The sequence below is a fragment of the Colobus angolensis genome, unplaced genomic scaffold, assembly GCF_000951035.1.
Source record: "Colobus angolensis palliatus isolate OR3802 unplaced genomic scaffold, Cang.pa_1.0 Scaffold794, whole genome shotgun sequence".
Classification (NCBI taxonomy): domain Eukaryota; kingdom Metazoa; phylum Chordata; class Mammalia; order Primates; family Cercopithecidae; genus Colobus; species Colobus angolensis.
The window spans coordinates 378,265-401,526 of record NW_012121754.1 but is presented as its reverse complement, the minus strand read 5'-3'; the positions used below and the strand labels follow the sequence as shown (position 1 = coordinate 401,526).

General features: G+C 38.3%; 1 protein-coding gene across 1 annotated transcript in view; it reads left to right on the top strand.

Annotated features, from left to right (window-relative positions):
- Positions 1-23,262, top strand: part of LOC105502338 (inactive heparanase-2) — a 286,429-nt gene that overhangs the window by 242,517 nt on the left and 20,650 nt on the right. Inside the window, exons 8-9 of the mRNA XM_011928752.1 lie at positions 12,825-12,970; positions 20,226-20,372. Coding sequence (XP_011784142.1) covers positions 12,825-12,970; positions 20,226-20,372 — 293 coding nt within the window. The remainder of the gene's footprint in view (positions 1-12,824; positions 12,971-20,225; positions 20,373-23,262) is intronic.

Below are 23,262 nucleotides of genomic sequence, written 5' to 3'. Positions count from 1 at the left end.
CCAGCTAATTTTTGTATTTTTAGTAGAGACGGGGTTTCACCCTTTTGGCCAGGCTGGTCTCAAACTCCTGACCTCAGGTGATCTACACACCTCAGCCTCCCAAACTGCTGGGATTACAGGCGTGAGCCACCGCACCTGGCCCATTGAGCATTTTTTCATATGTTTGTTGGCCATTTGTACATCTTCTTTTGAGTATTGTCTATTCATGTCCTTAGCCCACTTTTTGTTTGTTTTTTTTCTTACTGATTTGTTTGAGTTCGTTGTAGATTCTGTTCTAATCCTTTGACAGATGTATAGGTTATGAAGATTTTTTCCCACTCTGTGGGTTGTCTGCTTACTCTGCTGACTGTTCCTTTTGGCGTGCAAAAGCGCTTTAGTTTAATTAAGTCCCAACTATTTATGTTTGTTTTTATTGCATTTACTTTTGGGTTCTTGTTCATGAAATCCTTGCCTAAACCAATGTCTAGAGGGTTTTTCCCTCTGTATGTTGTTTAAGAAGTCCTTCCCTATATCTAGTTCATAAAGATATTCTATATTTTCTTTTTAAACTTTTAAAGTTTTTTTTGTTTCATGGATGAGTCTTTAACCAATCTAGAATTGGTCTGGGGTATTTATGAGACGGGTATCTAATTTCATATTTTTCCATATGGATAATCCAATTATACCAGCATCATTTATTAAATCATCTCTCCTTTCTTTAGTGATCTGAAATGCCTTGTGTCCTATATTAAACTCCCACATATTCATGAGTCTGTTGTCTTCTAGAATTATTATAGTTTCAGGTTGTAGATTTAAGTTCTTAATCCAGCTTGAGCTGATTTTTGTATAAAGTGAGAGATGAGGATCCAGTTTCATTCTCCTACCTGTGGCTAGCCAGTTATCCCAGCACCATTTGTTGAAAAGTGTAACATTTCCCCACTTTATGTTTTTGTTTGCTTTGTCAAAGATCAGTTGGCTGTAAGTATGTGGGTTTATTTCTAGGTTATCTATTCTGTTCCGTTGGTCTGTGTGCCTATTTTTATACCATTACCATGCTGTTTTGGTGACTATGGCCTAACAGTATAGTTTGAAATCAGGTAGTGTGCGATGCCTCCAAATTTGTTCTTTTTGCTTAGTCTTGCCTTCGCTATGCAGGCTCTTTTTTGGTTCCATGTGAATTTTAGAATTGTTTTTTCTAATTCTGTGAAGAATAATGGTGGTATTTTGATGGGGATTGCATTGAATTTATAGATTGCTTTTGGAAGTATGGTCATTTTCACAATATTGACTCTACCCATCCATGAGTGTGGGATGTGTTTCCATTTGTTTGTGCCATCTGTGATTTCTTCCAGCAGTGTTTTGTAGTTTTCCTTGTAGAGGTCTTTCACCTCCTTGATTAGGTATATTTTTAAGTATTTCTTTTTTTTTTTTTTTGCAGCTATTGTAAAAGGAGTTGAGTTCTTGATTTGATTCTCCACTTGGTTGCTGTTGGTGTATAGAAGAGCTGCCGATTTGTGTACATTAATCTTGTATTCAGAAACTTTGCTGAATTATCTTATTAGTTCTAGGAGCTTTCTTGGAGGAATCTTTAGGGGGTTCAGAGTAAACAACCTTATCATCAGCACACAGTGACAGTTTGACTTCCTCTTTACCAATCCTTTCTTTCTCTTGTCTGATTGCTCTGGCTAGGACTTCCAATACTACGTTGAAGTGGAGTGAGGAGAGTGGGCATCCTTGTCTTTTTCCAGTTCTCAGAGCAAATGCTTTCAACTTTTCCCCATTCAGTATTATGTTGGCTGTGGTTTGTCACAGATGGCTTTTATTACATTGAGGTATGTCCCTCGTATGCCGATTTTGCTGGAGAGTTTTAATCATAAAGGGATGCTGGATTTTGTCAAGTGCTTTTTCTGCATCTATTGAGATGATCATGTGATTTTTGTTTTTAATTCTGTTTATGTGGTGTATCACATTTATTGACTTGCATATGATAAACCATTCCTACATCCCTGGTATGAAATCCACTCGATCATGTTGGAATATCTTTTTGATATGTTGTTGGATCAATCCAGTTAGCTAGTATTTTGTTAAGGATTTTAGCATCTATATTGATCAAGGATATTGGTCTGTAGTTTTCTTTTTTGGTTATGTTCTTTCCTGGTTTTGGTATTAGGGTGATGCTGGCTTCATAGAATGAATTATGGAGGGTTCCTTCTTTCTCTATCTTTTGAATCGTGTCAAAAGAATTGGTACCAATTCTTTGAGTGTCTGGTAGAATTCTGCTGTGAATCCATCTAGTCTTGGACTGTTTTTTGTTGGTAATTTTTTAATTACCATTTCAATCTCACTGCTTGTTATTGGTCTCTTCAGGATATCAAATTCTTCCTGATTTAAGCTAAGAGGATATTTTTCCAGGAATTTACCTACCTCTTCCAGGTTTTCTAGTTTATGTGCATAAAGGTGTTCACAGTAGCCTTGAATGATCTTTCGTATTTCAGTGGTGTCAGTTGTAATATCTCCTGTTTTATTTCTTAATGTGGTTACTTAGACTTTCTTTCTTCTTAATCTTCTTTTTTTGATTAATCTTGCTAACGGTTTATCAACTTTATTTATCTTTTTCAAGAACCAGCTGTTTGTTTCATTTATCTTTTGTATTTTTTGTTTGTTTCAATTTCATTTAGCTCTGCTCCGATCTTGGTTATTTCCTTTCTTCTTCTGGGTTTGGGTTTGGTTTGTTCTTGTTTCTCTAGTCCCTTGAGGTGTGACTTTAGAATGTCAGTTTGTGCTCTTTCAGTCTTTTCGACATAGCCTTTTAGGGTCTATGAACTTTCCTCTTAGCACCACCTTTGCTGTATTCCAGAGGTTTTGACAGGTTGTGTCGTTATTGTCGTTTAGTTTGAATAATTTTTTTATTTCTGTCTTGATTTTGTTTTTGACCCAATGCTCATTCAGGAGCTGGTTATTTAATTTGCATGTATTTGCATGGTTTTGAAGGTTCCTTTTGGAATTGATTTCCAGTTTTATTCCACTGTGGTCTGAGAGAGTACTTGATATAATGCCAGTTTTCTTAAATTTATTGAGATTCATTTTATGGACTGTCATATGTTCTATCTTGGAGAAAGTTCCATGCAGTGTTGAATAGAATGTGTATTCTGCAGTTGTTGGATGAAATGTTCTGTATATATCTGTTAAGTCCATTTGTTCCAAGGTATAGTTTAAATCCATTGTTTCTTTGTTGACTTTCTGTCTTTTGATGTCCTGTCTAGTGCTGTCAGTGGAGTATTGAAGTCTCCCACTATTACTGTGTTACTGTCTATCTCATTTCTTAGGTCTATTAGTAATTGTTTTATAAATTTGGGTGTTCCAGTGTTAGGTGCATATATGTTTAGGATTGCCATATTTTCCTGTTAGACAAGGCCTTTTACCATTATATAATGTCACTCTTTGTCTCTTTTAACTGCTGTTGCCTTAAAGTTTGTTTTGTCTGATAAAAGAATAGCTATCCCTCCTTGCTTTTGGTGTCCATTTGCATGAAATACCTTTTTCCACCCCTTTAAGTTTATGTGAGTCCTTATGGGTTAGGTGAGTCTCTTGAAGGCAGCAGATAGTTAGTTGGTTGGTGCGTTCTTATCCATTCTACAGTTCTGCATCTTTTAAGTGGAGCATTGAGGCCATTTACATTCAATGTTAGTATTGAGATGTGAGGTATCTTTGTATTCATCGTGCTACTTGTTGCCTGAGTACCTTGGTTTTTTTGTTTTTTGTTTTTGCTTTTTAACTTGTATTTTTGTTTTATAGGTCCTGTGCGATTTATGCTTTAAAGAGGTTCTGTTTTAATGTGTTTCCAGGATTTGTCTCGAAGTTCAGAGCTCCTTTTAGCAGTTCTTGTAGTGGTGGCTTAATAGTGGCGAATTCTCTCAACATTTGTTTGTCTGAAAAAGACTGTATCTTTCCATCATATATGATACTTAGTTTCACTGGATTCAAAATTCTTGGCTGATAATTGTTTTGTTTCAGGAGGCTGAAGATAGGGCCCCAATCCCTTCTAGCTTGTAGGGTTTCCACTGAGAAATCTGCTGTTAATCTGATAGGTTTTCCTTTATAGGTTACCTGGTATTTCTGTCTCACAGTTCTTAAGATTCTTTCCTTCATCTTAACTTTAGATAACCTGATGACAATGTGCCTAGGTGATGATCTTTTTGCAATGAATTTCCCAGGCGATTTTTGTGCTTCTTGTATTTGGATGTCTAGGTCTCTAGCAAGGCCAGTTAAGTTTTCCTCGATTATTCCCCCAAATATGTTTTCTAAACTTTCAGATTTCTCTTCTTCCTCAGGAACACCGATTATTCTTAGGTTTCATCACTTAACATAATCCCAGACTTCTTGGAGGCTTTGTTCATATTTTCTTATTCTTTTTTCTTTGTCTTTGTTGGATTAGGTTAATTTCAAGACCTTATCTTTGAGCTCTGAATTTCTTTCTTCTACTTGTTCAATTCTATTGCTGAGACTTTCCAGAACATTTTGCACTTCTACAAGTGTGTCCAATGTTTCCTGTAGTTTTGATTGTTTCTTCTTTATGCTATCTATTTCCTTGAATATTTCTCCCTTCACTTCTTGTATCGTTTTTTGGATTTCCTTGCATTGGGCTTCACCTTTCTCTGGTGCTTCCCTGATTAGCTTAATAACTAACCTCTTGAATTCTTTTTCAGGTAAATCAGGGATTTCTTCTTGGTTTGGATCCATTGCTGGTGAACTAGTGTGATTTTTTGGGGGTGTTAAAGGGCTTTGTTTTGTCATGTTACCAGAGTTGGTTTTCTGGTTCCTTCTCATTTGGGTAGGCTCTGTCAGAGGGAAGGAAGGTCTATGGCTAGAGGCTATTGTTCAGAATCTTTTGTCCCATGGGGTGTTCCCTTGATGTAGTACTCTCCTCCTTTTCCTATGGATGTGGCTTCCTGTGAGCTGAACTGCAGTGATTGTTGTCTGTCTTCTGGGTCTAACCATGCAGCAAGTCTACCCAGTTCCAAGCTGGTACTGGGGGTTGTCTGCACAGAGTCCTGTGATGGGAACCATCTATGGGTCTCTCAGCCATGGATACCAGCACAGTATTTAGGGTGTCTCCCAGGTCCTGTAGAAGCAGTTCGCTTGCTTCCTTTGGAGAGTCTGTGGGTCCTCTCAAGATTGCTGGTTGGTTCTTGCAGTTGATCTGGAGCTAAAATTCATGATATGAGCCTCCGCATGCTGCTTTGTCTGTCCGAGTTGGAGCTGCAATCTACTTCTGCCTCTCGTCCACCATAATGATCGAATCTCCTCAAAGCTATATTTAAAGAAAGTTCTCAGAGGCTAAAGAAAAGTGTTTGTCTTTCTGATCAAAAGTGCTCTCCCTAATACTGGTAAATTAATGCAGAAACTCATATTGACACATTTCTGGCCAAAGTTCATAAAATTGAGGATAAAACATGACTTCTATGAGCATCCTAGCAAAACACAAAAACTAGAAAATAAACAGGTTACCTATACATATAACAAAAATCATGCTAGCTTCAAAATCCTCTGCAACAATCCTACAAGAAAATGACCTCATTCTACTTGAGGTCAATATTGAAATTTTTAAAAAAGAAAATGATTTCAAAATTTATTTGGAAAAACAAATGAGTATGAGGTAATGGAAATCTCAATTACATTGACTTGATCTTTACAAATTTATGATCAAATTAAATTATTGCATGCACCCTGAAAATATGTATCTTGATTATATATCAATTTCAAAAATGCTTTAAATAAATATGCCTAAATAAGAAAAGTTTGAACAAAATAATAAAATGTATAATGAAATAGACTTGAATCTGTAGATATTAAAATGTAAATGATAATAATGAAAATGCTGTGAAACTGATTAAAAATTGAGAGTTCAGTGGAAGACAATAGAAAATCTAGACACAGAATTACATATACTATTTATCAGTATATCATGAATATCCCACATCATAAGATACACACACATACATACAAAGTCCTCATTTAATGTCATTGATAGATTCTTAGAAACTGTGACTTTCAGTGAAATGATGTACAGCAAACCCTCAAATAATGTCATTTTGTTCAATGTCATTTCATTATAATGTTGATGAGGAAAGCAGTGGTTTTGTTACACATCATTTCACTTAAAGTCACAATTTCCAAGAACCTCTTGATGACATTAAGTGAAGACTTACTGTTACTTAGTATGTGATAAGGATGGGCTTATGGATGGGTTATTCATTATATGATACTAAAATAATTACTAGACTACTTAAAAAATAACAAACTTAATAGTATACATCAAATCATTTTCAATGAATTAAAAGTTTAAATGTTTAAATAATATAAAAAAGAACTAGAAGAAATACAAGTGAAGATGTATCTAATCCTTATATGAGGAAAGACTTAACTAAGAATTTAAAAAAGGAAAAAACCAAAAGAAAAATATTGATGTGTTTTCCTATAAATTTTTTTTAATTTCTCCATGTCAAAAAACCATAAGTGATAAAAGTCAAACTAAAAACTTGAACAGAACATTTATGCCATATACAACTAAAGGATTGTTACTACCAAAATTAAAAGCCTATGTTATAGAGGATTCTGGGAAGATGGCAGAATAGGAGGCATCATGAATCTGTCTCTTCACTCAGACAACAATTGCACTGGCAGAATCTGTCTCATGTAACTATTTTAGAAGGACAAGGTCTATTAAATAAAGGCTTGCAGCTTTCAAGGGAAGGCTAGGAAGGTGAATTGCAGCTGATTTTGGTCAATTTCAGCTCTTAGCTCAGTAGTGACTACCCACCTCTTAGCCCTATGGCAGGTAGCTGTGTATGTGTTCCTGGAGCAGTTTGCATACAGCTTGCAGGAGTCAGAGTGGTCAAAAAATACCCCATCCTCTAAATACCAGGGATCTCTACTCTCATCTCTGATTACTGCTTCTGACCAAGAGGTGCAGATAAGGAGGCAGGCAACCATTGTTGTTGCACCTCTCTCCATTGATGTAAGCCTCTCCCCCTCTGGCTGAAGTGACTGTAGGGGATTTAAAAGATTGGTGCCTTTTTGTTTTGTTTTGTTTTTTTACTCTCCTCCTTTTTTCCTCTTTTTTCTTTCAGACATTAAATACAGAAACATTCAAAAAGCAACTGCGTGTACAGGGAAAAGTAGAAAGTACTATGCATACCCAGGAAATGGTGCAGACTCAAAAAAGACCTGAGAAGTTAAGTTTGTACCTCAGGCTGATCCTTGGCACAGAAACAGCCTACAACAATTAAACACACACACACACACACTCACACACACACATACACACACACACACACACACACACCAAAAACAACTAAAACCCAGCAAACCCTAGGGAGGAAGAGGATATGTTTTCCAGAGTCACCACATTATTAGATTCAAATGTCCAGTTTCCAACAACAACAAAAAAATTACAAAGCATACAAATAAACAATATCTTTGAAGTATGGCTCATTCAAAGAAAAAAGTAAATAAATCCGTAGAAACCATCCTTGAAAAAGACCTGATGGCAGATCTACTAAGCAAAGACTTTAAACCAACTCTCTTGAAGATGCTAAATGAAGATGTGGAAAAAGTCAAGAAAATGATATATAAACAAAATGGAATATCAGTAAAGAGAAAGAAAACCTGTAAAGAAACAAACAAAAAAAAATCTGGAGCTAAAAAATATAGTGACTGAAATAAAAATTTAGTAGAGGAATTCAAAGGCAGATTGGAACAGTCAGAAGAGAGAATCAGCAAATTCAAAGGTAGGACAATGGAAATTATCTAGTCTGAGAAACAGAAAAAAAAGATTGAAGAAAAATGAACAGGGCCTAAGGGACCTGGGGGACACCATGAAGTGGACCAATATACACACTGTGGGAGTCCCAGAAGGAGAAGAGAAAAAGGAGCACAGAAAATAATCAATAAACAATGGCTGAAAACATCTCAAATTTGATTTAAAAAAATGCATATAAACATCCAAGAAGCTCAATAAATTCTAAATAAGATGAATCTAAAGAGACCCACACCAAGACACTTTTAATCAGATTTTAAAGGCCATATGAAATCTTGAAAGCAGCATGAGTGAAGTGAATTGCCAAATATAAGTAATTCTTAGTAAGATTATCAGTAGATTTCTCATCAGAAACTTTGAAGGCCAGAAGGCAGTCAGCCAATATATGCGAAGTGCTAAAAGAAAAAAAAACTGTCAACAAAGAATCTTATATCCATCAAAACTTTTTCTTCAAAAGCAAGGAGAAATTAAGACATTCTCAAATAAAGAAAAGCTGAGAGATTTTGTGACGACTAGATTTGCTCTGCAAAAAAATGCTTCAGGCAGTCCTGCATGTTGCAATGAAAGTATACTACATAGTAATTCAAAGTTGTATGAAAAAATAAATATCTCAATAAATATTAATTATATGAGCAAATATACAAGCTGGCATTATTGTAACAATAGGTTTTAACTCCTTTTAAGACAATAGGTTTTAACTTTTTTCTGCATGATTTAACAGACTAATACCTCTTTTAAAAACAATTATTAGTCTAAAAGCTAGTGTTATTATTTGGTTTGTAACTCCAATTTTTGTTTCTACATAATTTAAGAGAATCATGTATTTAAAAGAATTATCAGTTTATGTTTTGGGGACCCAGAGTGTATCAAGATGTAATTTTGTGACATCAACCATTGATATAAAAAGTAAAGTAGAGGTTCCTCTTCAAAGACTTTCCTCTCTGTCTAATTAGGAATAAATAGTAACTTCTCCTAAAAGCAAAATTTATTCGAAGACCTGTGCTAACATTCTTAAATATCTGCTGGCCGTAATAAAGAAATCAATGTGCTTTATGTTCTTAGCTCCCACAATTTAGTATAAATATTTGCCCTGGCATGCTTATACTGGTCCAAGCAAGCATTAGGTCATAGCCTGTTCCTCTTCCTTATTTAAAAGTGTTTTTATCTTTCTCAGCATTCCACAAGTTACTTCCTCCTTCCTTTGTTCTCCTCTACCTTTGCCTCTTTTAAAAAATTCTAAGTTGCTAGCCAAACCAGACAAATAACAGAATGTAAGGTCCCATTCCAGCCAATGGAAACCAGACACAGCAGTAGGGTGGATGTGTCAGGTTATAAATGACCCTGTCTCCTTTGTTCAGTGTACTCTTGTGGCAAAACTGCTGGCAAGTGTACCCTTTCTGCAGGAAATAAAAATGGCCTTACTAAATAAATTAAATTTATGTTCAAGTGCTATTTCTTTACGACACCAGAGAACAAGCATTTCAAACAATTGAGAAGGGTGAGGACAGAGCTGTAAAGGAGCAGAGTTTTTGTATATTGTTAAAGTTAAGCTGGTATAAATGCAAATTAGAGTGTTATAATTAGGATGTTAAATGTAATACCAAAGTAACCACAAAGAAAATAGTTATAGAGTATGCACAAAAGGTAATGAGAAAGGAATTTAAACATTTCACTAAAAAAATCACTAAACACAAAAGAAGACAGTGATATCAGAAATGAGGGACAAAAAAGCTATAACATACAGAAAACAGCAAAATGACAGATGTCCCTCCTTATCAGTAGTTACTTTAAATGTAAATTGATTAAACTCTCCAGTTAAAGGACAGAAGTTGCCAGAAAGGATTTTAAAAGTAAAACAGGATCCAACTGTATGCTGTCTACACAGAGATTCACTGTAGACCCAAAAACACAAAAAGATTGAAAGGATGGAAAAATATATTCCATAAAAATAGTAACCAAATGAGAGCAGAGGCAGCTTTACTAATATCAGACAAAATAGATTTAAAATTTTCAAAGATTATAAGAGACAAAGAAGGACATTATATATTAATACAAGGTTCAATACAGCGATAATATATCACAATTATGTTTACACACCTAATTACAGATCACAAAAATATGAAGTGAAAGTTGCAAGAACTGAAAGAGAAACAGACACTTCTGCAATAACAGTTGAAGACTTCAATATCCCATCCTCAATAATGATAAGAAAAACAAGACAGAAGTAAGGAAGTAGAGGAGTTAAACAACACAATAAACCAATTAAATCTAACAGACACACCAAACACTTTACCCAGCAACAGTAGCATACACATTTTTTTCTCATTGCATATGGGACATTTTGCAGGATAAGTCCATGTGTTAGGCTGCAAATTAAGTTCAAATGTGGTATACAAATGCAATGGAATATTATTCAGCCTTACAAAAGAAGAAAATTCTGACATATGCTACAACATGGATGAACCTTGAGGACATTATGCTAAGGGAAATAAGCCAGTCACAAAAAGACAAATACTATGAGTGAATTTATATGAGGTACTTAGAATAGTCAGAGAGGCAGAAAGTGGAATGATAGTTGCCAGAGGTTGGGGAAGGAGGAATGAAGAGTTAATGTTTAATGGGTACAGAGTTTCAGTTTTACAAGATGACAAGTTATAAAGATGGACAGTGGAGATGGTTATACAACATTATGAATTTACGTAGTACCACTGAACTGTATACTTAAAAATGGCTGAGATGATAAATTTTATGTTATGCGGATCTCACCACAGTAAAAAACAAAATTGGGGAAGAATGTTGGTCATTAGGAATTAACCTTATCGACTTCTTTTATATATCTATCCCAAACCTCTTTAGAGTTTTACCCAGGTATCCTCGTCTCCTTTTTTAGAGAATGACATAGCATTTAGCTATCTCCTACTGAAAAGCAGACAGGTTTCAAGTTAATAAATCTAAAGTTTGCCACTCAGTTATGGTGGGGATTATATTATATAAGTTTATTTTTTATAAGTTTATTTTGTAACTTGCTGTTACAAACGTGTCTCACATTAAGTGAAAATTGCTGTAACACAAAGATCATGGCTATGCCCAAATGCAAGTTTGAGAGCAAGCCTGTTCAGCTTTTTCAAATTACCTAAATAAAAACAGGGGTGTTTGTGATAAGACATTGGAATGAAGGATAAGAAAAATGGGAACGATCGGTAGTGAGTCGAAATTGGAGAAACAGAAGTGTTTTGTGCTTTTGCTCTTCTTGACTTCTAAATGCTTTGTGAGTGTAAAAATGAGAAACTAAATTTTGGCAACCTCTATATAAAAACTAAGGATCCCTTCCAGATTCTGTACCCACTCTCTAGGTTGAATTCTTTGTTTTTCAGCTGCCTTGTGTCTTTATGTAATATGACGTTGTACTTCACAGCATGAAGGAAAGTGTTATACAGCCATTGGAGGCAAATAGATCCCTATTTGCTTTCAGGGTCTACCATTCACTAGTTTTGTGACCTGAGATACACCTTGAAACGTCCGCATGTCTGTAAAATGAGAATAATAATCCCTATTATTATATCAGAGGATTATATCTTACTATTACTGAGAAAATAGTAAGTTAATCATAGCTAACTTACAGTTTTTTACTTTTATCATTTAAAAGAAAGTACATTGCAAATCAGGAAGAAAAGGGTGGAAATCCCCTTGGAGTGTGATAACCACTTCATAAAGTAATCATCAAAAACACAGAAATTGTAACCAAATTTGAGCATATTAAACCCATAACACTTTTTCCATCTATATAATTGATAATGATTATTTGCCTTTTTTAATATTAGGAGACCATATTTAACAGCCATCCTAAGGCCACTTAAAATTAAAGCAAATGGTTGTGCATGGCTTAGAACACACTACTCAGGGCAGATTTGGAGCCATTCTAGTAGCAAAGGGGCTTGGAGACTTCGTTCTGATTTACGCAGCTCATCAGATATTTTTAAGCAGCTGATACTATAAATGACCACACAAGAAAAAAAAACATTATCAGAAGGCTTCTGCCTGAAAAGATGAATGCTAATAAAACACGATTGATGTCTGTAAGGCATTGAAGAGTATGCACTGAACAGTATATTCACTGAATTCAGGAATTTGAGTGGGGTGGGGGGTCCTGAATGTTATTAGGAAGCCCTATTTTATACACTGAGTTATAAACACTGAAGTCATTACCTCACAATAGTTGATAAGAACTTGCACAACAGAAATGTAAATTTTATATTTATATCAGATGCAAACACAAAATATGATGATAGCAAATACAACAGAAATTAAGGTGCACTTTTGTAAGCTCATATAAATGTGTGCCACAGATTGAATATTTTAAAATCCATTACACATGGTTCATAGAATGGTTAAAGCATCACATTCTTTTTAGTTCAGAATTACACTTTCTATTGTCAGACTGTTGAGGATAACCAAGAATTAGCACCATGGTTGCAAACATTTTTCTGTTTGCCTTTCTCACTCTGGAATCAAGGACTCTGGTCTCCTATGTGGAGAAGCTTCACCTCAGTCCCACTGCACTAGTAGTCTTCAGCGACAATATTTGGAGGATGACAGTTTGGATTATCATGTTAGTAACAATTCTAAGGAATGGAAATAGTCCATTCCATAATTAAACAGAAATCATAAACCACTATAAAAGTAAAGTCATAGGAAAAGAAAGTTGAAAACATAAAGTCTCAAATGGTTTTATTTCATAATATATGAAAATCCTTGATTCATTTGTTCATATGCTGCTGTAGGTCGACTCCACTTACACATCCCAGTTTAGTTGAAAGGCCACTTTAGACAGTGTCCACTTCATTATCAACCCAGGTTCTTGTTTCATGGGGCTGACCATGCTTGTAGGCTTAGGGCTGCGTTGGTCATGACTCATTTTACTCCCAGTAGGAAGTGATTTCTGGCCGGTGTGTGTGTGTGTCATGTTTACTCAGAACACCTGAGCATGTGGTCTCTCCCTGACCCTCTCCCTCTCTATTCTCCTCAGGACTACTGGCTCTCTCTCCTCTACAAGCGCCTGATTGGCCCCAAAGTCTTGGCTGTGCATGTGGCTGGGCTGCAGCGGAAGCCACGGCCTGGCCGAGTGATCCGGGACAAACTGAGGATTTATGCTCACTGCACAAACCACCACAAGTAAGTCCTCAGAGAGATGACACAGAAAGGCCACCCGAGGGGCTCCCACCCCGTTCCATTTGGGACCCCTTCAAGACTCATGTCGATTCACTAATCTTATCGAAAACTTTTTGCCGCTGGAATCACCATACCTGCTCTTTGCAGGTTTCAAATAATTTCTGGTAAATAGCTTTTACTCCAAGTAAACCCTCCCTTCTCATACTTAGAGGATTAATCATAAAAGGTTCCTAAAATTCTTGCCATTTGTTCATTTACTTATTCATCCAACACATTTTTATTGGGCATTTTCTCTGTGCCAGTTGATGTAATGCCCATGAGGCTTTTTTGTGTGCCTAAGCTTCAGCCAAGTCAAGAGGTGCAAAATCTTTTCCTATGATCCACCAGCAAAGCTTAAGAAAATAAATCTCCCTTTTTAAGATGCATGCTGGAGAGATATGCCACTAGAAACCTAGCCCTAGACCAATGCATCTCAAGCTGGGTGTCCCCAGAACTAATGGAGTGCCCAGAGGTGGTCATGCCAGCTTTAGAGCCATTTCCAGTGTTTTGAAAATCTTTTCAGCTATTTTAAAAATTAAGAGGCTAAGTGAAATCTGGGCTTCCTTTTCTGAGGGCTCTGGACTTATAACAACCGAATGTGGTAGTGTGGGGTTATCCTTCTCTTTTTGATCTGAAGCACTGGTTGTCATTACAGTTGTCTTTAAAACAAACAGGAAAATTAATTATCAATAAATAAAGTTTGGCAGACAAAAAATTTTAACACATTAAGACCATAAGGGAAAACTTTAAATCGGAGAGAAGTGGGTGCCTAAAGCAAAATCCATCTGGCCAAATATGACTTTCTTACATCACTTCCTGTTTAAGGCAGAATAGGTTGCCCTGGAAAAGAGAATTATTTCTCTTTCTCTTAATGCAAAGAAAACCTGGTGAGGGGATAACAGGGCAGGGAATGGTAAGCAAGTACCTCCAGCCAGACCTTCATTCCAGCCCAGGCCTATCGGGAGCTGATCAAGGGGAGTAGCTAGTACAAAGAGCTTGGAGTGGTCAGGTTACAACAGATGCTCCTTCTCCTTCCTTGATGAGAGAGGAGCCAAGCCAATTAATTTATCATGATAAGACTTTTCAAAGAATCACTCTGAGCAGAGTGGGGACAGGGGCCAGTTGTCTTGTCAGTAGATACAAGTGCCTATTGTAAATGAGGGGAGGCTGGCTTGGGCAGAGGCCAGAGGCTTTCAACATCCCTTTTGCTCAACAGGAAGCTCAATCCAATACCTGACAGAGAGTGACTGCTTTATGGCCTTGGCCTGGAGTTATCTGATCATCACACAAGGAAACATTGTATTCCTTGTCTCTGTCCTGGCCCTGAGGTAACCACCCAAAAGGTGGACCCCCAGACTCAAGATAGAAAAATTACTCTTGGCACCTTATATCCCTGTTGGAAAGCATATCAGTCTGTGGCCTTTATACTACTAGTCTGAGGACTCAGGGAAAAAATTATCTGCAGCCATGGGCTTAGCAGGGTTTGCGTCTCTTCATAGAAGCCTCCTCACATAATCTCATTCGAGTGTTCATCCTCATTCTTTAACATTCTCATGGGAAGTTGTTATTAATACTCTGAGTGTACTGTGAACTCAGGGCCAGTGTCTCATTCATTTTGTATTCTTGGTGTCTAATGTAGTGACTGGCATGAAGATCCCAGGAAAGGTTTGCAAATGAATGAATGAATGCAGAAATTGGACATCAAGATGTTACTGTTGATTTGGAGCTAGAGCTTTCTTCCTCTTTGATATTACCACATCAGCCAGAAGGAAATGGTATGGTGGAGTGGTTAGGGATTCTACCATTCCCTAGTATGAGACCTCAAACAAGTTACTGAAATCATCTGCATTCAAGACTCTCTGTCTACACCACCAGCTCTCCTCTAATTTCTGTGCAAAGTCACTCCAGAATCTCTCTAGAGAAACGGTGTCACTGGGCTTCTATCAGTACAACCTCTCTCACTCCCTGTTAAAAAGACAGAAAGAAAAGACTTTCATAATCTATTCCACATATGACCCTAATGATAATAATTGGGGTGAAGGTGTTTTTGTTCCTATTAGATTCATAAAGAAAACCCACAGTGAATGCACGGAGCTGGCTGAGGTTGCAGGGCTCCTCCGTGTCAACAGGTGTCAGTGTCCAGCTAGGGTAGCTCAAAGGTAGAAGTATCTGTTCACCTCTCTGAGAAATCATGTGCCATTAAGGAAGCACTGCTGAGTCATTTATCTGTGGCCAATAGGCCAAAATCACAGAATTATCCCAGAGTGGGCATGGTAGATTCACACTATGCAACCTTGACGAATACTCTGAAAATATTTGTCCCGGGTCAAAACAGGGATTGGAAGAGAAGGTATAAACTTATGAGTAGAATCATCCAGAGAAAGCGTCTATTAAAACAACAACCCCTGCACTCCAGTGTATATTAAATACTTGCTGTGTGACAAGCATCTTTCCAGATATTTGCACTTATTTTATTGAATTTCAGAGGTTCTACGGTATCACACCTCCATGCAAATAGCAGCATTAATAATGCAAAGAATGCTACATTTGGAAAGAGCCCTTAGAAATCATACGGCCCAGTGCCTGTTCAACACAGGAATCCATTTCACATCTCCCTGACAGTCACGCAACCCCTACGTGGATACTGCCTGTCACAGCAGCCCCTTGCATTGTGGGTCATTTCTGACCTTGCAGAGCGCTGTCTGTTATGATTGATTTAGGAGAAAAAGTTAGATCCTTATACCACCATCAGCAGGTGCTTTTCTGTTTTCTGTTCTGGAATTAACAAATTAGGACACTGACAGAATGGCAATTCTCACCCTCCATCTTCTTGCTTAGAGAACAATCAAGTTTTGACAAGGAAGCCTCTTTTTATGAGCCATTCTGCTGAGACAATGTATGTTTCTGGGGTGGAGATGAGGTCCTTCGCCAAGTTCAGAACCAATTGGAACCTGGTGGATGTTGAAGCAAAATTAAGCCTTTTGGGGTTCAAGTTCGTTTATTATTGGCAAAACATGACTTCCTGTTTTTCAGAAGAAGTTTTTTTAAAGCCTCATAAAAATGGTTCCTGAGGCTTCTTGGACATCAAATGGCTCTTACAAAACAATATTTTGATGAGTTAAGTGTAAATGAATCAGAAACATGTGGATTAAATTTCCCTTAAAATACACAGGGGCTTTGAAATTAAGGGAAAAAATGTTTGGCAAAACATGGCCTGGCTTTTACCGAACCCAAAACCTTTGAATTAGATTTGGAGACAATGGATCAACCCAGTTTCAAGCACATTGACTTTCAGTGGGAATGACCGTGGACTGCAAAGCATCATCCTCCCTTCCCTTTCCCAGCCTCCCAGCTTCACTGGAGACATTTCTAGAACATGACTGTTTTCTATCTGGAAGTCAAGATGCACCTCCCCATTTGACATTCCCCACCTCTTACATTAGGATATTCCAATTCCAGCCTCCCTTCCCTGACTCACTTCCCCCTCCTCCCATGGCAACACAGAGAAATGTCAGGCAGGAAAAGAACAGCCAGAAAAAATGAACTCCAGATACATGGATTCTGTGCTGGTGAAAAATATCTTACCCATGAGTGAGACGTGGGGCAAGATAGATGATCCTCTCAGACAACTTCTCTCCTGAAAGGAACATTCACTAAGATAACCAAAAGCCACCTGGACTTGACAACATCAGAAGGCCAGCAAATGCTTGCAAGCCAAGCCTTCAGACACCATTTTCTCCAAGATTATTTTTCTATGGTCAGAGAATATATGTTTCTCAGGAATTTGGATTCGCAACACACTACTTTCAGGTTGGTGCTGCACTCCCCAGCCAAGAATGTGTCTTTGCAGCAAAAAGGCCTCGCTTAATGTCCTTGCCCATAAGCCAAGCAGGGAGAGGGATGGCTGAAGCAGTCTTTAATGCGAACTCCTACCTGAGAAGGTGCTGTGAGTTCTGAGAGCCTCTATATGTGGGTCTCTGGGCTGTACTGGTTTGTCTTCCCCAGGGGAACTATGTAAGTGGAAATCAAACCACTGCCAAACAGCTTGAAAAAGACAGCTTTCCCTGCAGCAGTGCTGTAATTTCAGGTCTCCCTCCCACCCACCACTTCCCCACATCCCACCTTCTCTTCTGCAGTCTCCAAGGGCTCATTCTGCCCCAGCTCTGCAGAGGAGAAACTCATAAATGCAAGCACGTGGCTCTCTCCTCCTCCATTGCTGGCCTTTGAGAGTGTTGTTTGATGGTAGCTAGCAAAAGAGTTTACTGCAGTCTGGCAAAATTGATACCCATCCACATGTATTTTGCTCCCACTCTGAAGCCTAGATGTCCTGCAATTAATGGTGTCTTCCTCAGTTTTACAGATAGCTAAGCTAAGCTGAAACCCCACCAATGGGAAAGAGTCGATGTTCTTCTTTAATGATGGTCAACACTGATTCAGGCTGCCAGCATCCTTCTTCAGAGTTCTGGGGACACAAGTATGCTTAAATCAACTGGCATTCTCTTCTGACCTAACTCATTTGGCTACAAAAGCTAGTTCACATGTTGCAGGGGATTAAGAAGGACTGGGAGGAGGAGGAACCGGATGGAAGAGTCGTTTTAATAATTTATCAGAACACAAATGCAGGCATCCAAAAGCCTTGAACACAATAATGTACCCTCCTGCAGATGCAAGAAAAATCCTCTGACACAGAGCCAGCAGGATATACTTCGGTAGCTCTTCTCATAATCTTAATGAATTGTTCTAAGCAAGTGGTTCCCAAATCCAATTCATCTGCCAAATATCCGAGAAAGATTTTTTTAAGTAGAGATTCCCAGTCCCTAATCCCAAATAGATTGAATCAAAATCTCCAGGGAAGAGCCCTGGAAACTGTGCTTCTAAACAAAAACAAAAACAAAAATGAAAGACTCCATGTCACCATACTGACCTGTCCTTGGTCACTCACCTCTTAATTAGCACCTTTAGAAGCAGAGGTAAGTGACCCAGGATGGAGGAGTGTTATTTCTACAAGGAATGATGCTTTCCTCTGGGCAAAGTTGACTTAGAGTTTCTCTGAACTCCTCCTTTGAAGGTGGGGCTGGGTCATTCTTTTGTTTCCTCTCATTAACTCATCCAGATGGGGCCCTAAGGGACCCCTTAGAAACAAAGTATTTTTTCCTACAGAGAGAAGGAAATCATTATAGTTTTCCTAATACATGCTGAAGGGCTTATGCATGTAGGCATATAGTTCTCTCAGACTTCTGAACATCTTATGCTCATTTAAAAGAATTCCAAAATGGTGAATAGTTTTATAATCTTGAGGTAGGTAAAACAGCAAAAGAAGAAATCAGAAAGATAAATTTGACTACATAAAAGTTTTTTAACTTTTATATATTAAAATACAATGTAAATAAACTGAAATGGTCAAAGAAAACTGAGGGAAATTTTGCAGACAAAAGACTGCTCTTTAATAAATAAATTGTTTTTATAAATCAACAGAAAAATAGGCTAAAGTGTCCGGGCACGGTGTCTAATGCCTGTAATCCCAGCACCTTGGGAGGCCGAGGAAGGTGATCACTTGAGGTCAGGAGTTCGAGACCAGCCTGGCCAACATGGTGAAACCCTGTCTCTACTAAAAATACAAAAATCAGCTGGGCATGGAGGTGCATGCCTGTAATCTCACCTACCAGGGAGGCTGAGGCAGAATTGCCTGAACCCGGGAGGCGGAGGTTGCAGTGAGCCGAGATCATACCACTGCACTCCAGCCTAGGTGACAGAGAAAAAGAAAGAAAGAAAGAAAGAGAGAGAGAAGGAAGGAAGGAAGGAAGGAAGGAAGGAAGGAAGGAAGGAAGGAAGGAAGGAAGGAAGGAGACATGGTCAGCTTACAAAAGAAGAAATGAAATGGTAAATGAAAAAATGCTGCATGTCAGTATTAATTTTTAAAAATACAAATTAATACAACATTGAAATCCCATTTTCACCCCTCAGGTTGACAAAAGTATTTTAAAAGAGCATGTTGGAAGTGTTCTTAGGGGTATGAGTAAATAGGTGCTCTCATAGAGAGTAGGTGGGAGCAAAATTAGTGAAAGCCTCCTAGAAAGTTCATATCAATGTCATCAAAATGTGTGCATCTGTCAGGATAGGTTAGGTTATGCTGCAATAATGAATAACCCCCAAATCTCCATGGCTTTCAATAAGAAAATGTATTTCTCATTCACACTACTTGTCCATCATGGCTTGACTGTACCTCTGCCCACATCATCTTCATTCAGCCTTTGTCAAGAACATTGTCAATCTTCTGGCAGAGGGAAATGAAGCATGGCAAAAGATAGACTGAGTCCTAAAGCTGCTACCTAGAGGTTTTACCATGTCCACTCACATTTCATTGGACAAAGCAAATCACGTGATCACTCAGTAGGGCAGGAAGAAAAACTCTTCCCACAGGGAGGTGCACCACTGGGAATGAACTGGAAAATTTGGTGAGGAATCATACAACACACATTTCCCTTGGACTAATGATTCCAACGTCTAGGACTTTATCCCTCAGAAATAATCAAAAAGTTTATACACATGACATAATTTATAATTGCAAAAATGTTCAAACATGAGTTGTTTGAACTGCAAATGTAGGGGATTAGTTAAATAAATTATATTACACTTCTATGATTGAAAAGTTTAGGATTCTTCTACAAGTAGAAAAAGAATCACATGGGAATATGTTTAAGATGTTCATTAATGGAAAAAAACTCTGTGAATAATGTGATTCCAGTTTTGTAAAACCTGAGTAATAATGTGTCAAAGTACTCAATAAATATTTGTCAAATTAATAAATTAAAAAATACTGGAAAGATGTTTGCCAAAATATTATCATATCTCAAGATATGAGGGTTATGGGGAATTTTCTTTTTCTTCTTTGTGTTTCTCAATATTTTTCCTTTTTTGCAATCAGCATGTTTTACTTCCATACTATGGTAATATATGCCATAAAATACATACATTATATTTTCTAAAATCATTGCAATAAATTTAAACAAAAACTAAAGAAGTATGGCGGGAAGTGGCTATCATCTTTGCAAGAAACCACAATGATGAGGCCTTCCTGTCTTTTAGGGTCTATGGTGGCCAAGTTTTTAAGTGCCATTTTCTGGGCTGTTCATATTTCGTACAGTCTGTAAATTATTTAGGAGCATCTAACTTACCACTCTGTTTCCATCTTTCACTTCTCTCTTTCTCTGGATCTCAGCCACAACTATGTTCGTGGGTCCATTACACTTTTTATCATCAACTTGCATCGATCAAGAAAGAAAATCAAGCTGGCTGGGACTCTCAGAGACAAGCTCGTTCACCAGTACCTGCTGCAGCCCTATGGGCAGGAGGGCCTAAAGTCCAAGTACGTGCCAACCTGAAAATAGCTCGGGAGTAAGTGCAGCAGGAGCTGAGGGAGGGGGGAGCTGAAGACACCAAGATTGCTACTAATTCTTTCAAGGGCTCAGTGGGATGGAGTAGGACAAAGAGTGGTCTGGGGTCAGGTGACTGCTGACTCCTTTTGGAAACCTGCTCAAGCCTCTCCCTATCTTAGATCCCTCAATTGTAAAATCAAATGGGGGAGAAAGTATTTCTCAACAAGGGTGCTCTTGGTATTTGAGCGAGATAACTCTTCTTTATACACGACTATCACATTGTAAGCTGTTTAGCATCCTTGGCTGCTGCTCACCAAATGCCAGTAGTGCCCCATGGTCATGTAGCAACCAAACATCCTGGTAGTTGAGAACCATGTCCCTCACAGCTGTAACATTCTGTGATGCTATGACTCCCTTGTTGTTACCATGTATTAACCTCACAGGGCTTACAGGAAGGAGCACTAAACAGAGAGTTTAGTGCTCGAAAGCTCAGAGATAAAGAGTCTGTCCTACCCTGAACTTTATAACTTGAACATACCACTGCTCCATCTCAGCTTCTTCATCTGAATAATAGGACAGAGATTTTATTTTGAGGGCTCTGTGGCTCCTTCTAAACTCTACAAATGTATGATTCTGTGACACTCCCTGCCTCCCTCAGTCTCTATTAGAGACTATTGACACATGGATCTCTACAAACAGAAAAAGTCTAGGACAATGAGCAGGGCCTGGTCAAGGGCAAGGCCACCCCAGCTCCCCGAGTAAGGCTTCTCAGGAAAGGTATGGGATGCTGCACCGACTGGAAGCATTCCTATTCCATTTTTAATGTTTACCAAGTTTAACAAAGCTGTAAACTTGGAGCAGGTGGCTTGCACTCCAACAGCTGCCCACAAATATTTGTGCTATAATTATTCACTGTTTCACTGCAACCTTGGTGGCTTGCATTTGGCTTCCAATTGTATTTGCAATGGGAGCAAAAAACAATCTGGGAAGTCACTTATTGAGTCTCTTTAGCCCACCCTAGATCTTCATTTTCAGTCTCGATTCACATGTTGGCTCTTTTTTCTGGCTACATGTACATTGCGTCTGCTTTTCTTTCTTTCCAGTCCTACCTATGTCAGCAGGACTCTATTGAGGATTTTATCCCCTTTCTCTCCACTTCTGAGTAGTTCATGATGAGTGTGCTGAATTCCTGGCCTTCATCCTAGGCAGGAGACCTGCTTCTGGTCCCAGCTTTGCCAGTAAATAATCATATGACCTGGGAAAATTATTTTATCCTAATCCTTTGGCCTCAGTTTCCTAATACTCAGATTTCAAGGGTTGTCGTGTATTTGGTAAGGTCCTGTGCAGCTTGAAAACTCTCATCCTTGGTGTGATTTTCTGAGGACCATGAGTGCATTTAAATCTCCTGCTGCCATTAAATAATGATCTGCAAAGCCATTTCTGACAGAAGGGCTGACTCTGCAGCAATGATTAGGGTCCTCTCATTAGGATCCTCTGGAACCGAAGAGCTTAGGAGCTGAGCCTGCCCAGTGTCAAGAAGACTGTGTGCACTGTGTGGAAGGGACTGGCCAAATGCTATAGTCTAACAAGCCAAGGTGTCCATTCCTGCTCTGTTACTTGCTGGATGTGTGTCTTTAGGCAAGTTATGTCATCTCTGTGAGCATCAGTTTCCTCATCTGTGAAACCTCTTTTGTGGAGCAAAGTAAATGAGGCAATCTGTGTAAAGTTCCTGACACATAGTAAATGCTCAGTAAATGTCCATTACCTTCCTTTTCCTCAGCTCAGAAATCTGGCTGGTTGAGAAAGAGGAAGGATACAATTGCTTTCCCTAAGAATGTTCTTCCAAAGAGGAATGTTTTCAGACTTTTAAGATAATGTGTTAACAAGACATGTGTTAGGATTATGATTAAAAAATCATGCTAAGAATTACAAAAAAGCAAAAGGATGAAACAGAAGATGATAGTCAAGGGTAGCACTTTTTTATGAGCTTGTTTTCCCTCCAACCAACGATGCAGGCAGGCCTCTAAACCTATTTACCCCCCGCCATGTCCCTACCTCCAAGATGATTCCCCTGCAGTTTGGAGCTGGCCACACCTTAACCCCTGTCTTTCTATACCTATCCTTAAGAGTGACTGAAGGGACTGACTCCTACTGGCCAGTGATATGCCGTATGTTCAACTTTTGCCATCACCACACTAGTGAGGAGTTGTGTTACAACTTTGTTAAGAATGTAGGAGACCAGCCAGGCACAGTGGCTCACACCTGTAATCCCAACACTTTGGGAGGCTGAGGTGGGGGGATTACTTGAGGTCAGGAGTTTGAGACGAGCCTGGCCAATATGGTGAAACCCTTTCTGTACAAAAAAAATACAAAAATTAGCCAGGTGTGGTGGTGAGCACCTGTAATCCCAGCTACTTGGGAGCCCGAGGCAGGAGAATTGCTTGAACCTGGGAGGCAGAGGTTGCAGTGAGCTGAGATCACACCATTGCACTCCAGCCTGGGCAACAGAGCAAGACTCTTGTCTCAAAAAAAAAAACAAAAAAACAAAAAAAACAAAAAACACGTAGGAGAGGGACAAGGACAAAGAGAATTTCATTCTACAGGGATCCTTAAGAAGGATTTGGTAACACCCACTGAGCTCAAATAATAATGTCAGGTAATTGGAAGAACATTGGAACTGGAATTAGAAGGTAAGGGTCTGAATTCAGATGCTACCATTTATCTTTCTGATCAAACCTGAGCTTCCTTAACTGTCAAATGGGATTATTGTGGGACTCAATTTGGAAAATATGGTTGAAATAAAGCCTTCCACAAATCCATGCATATGCATGCATCTATAAATATAAATACAGATACACACATAATGATTTTACATATGTT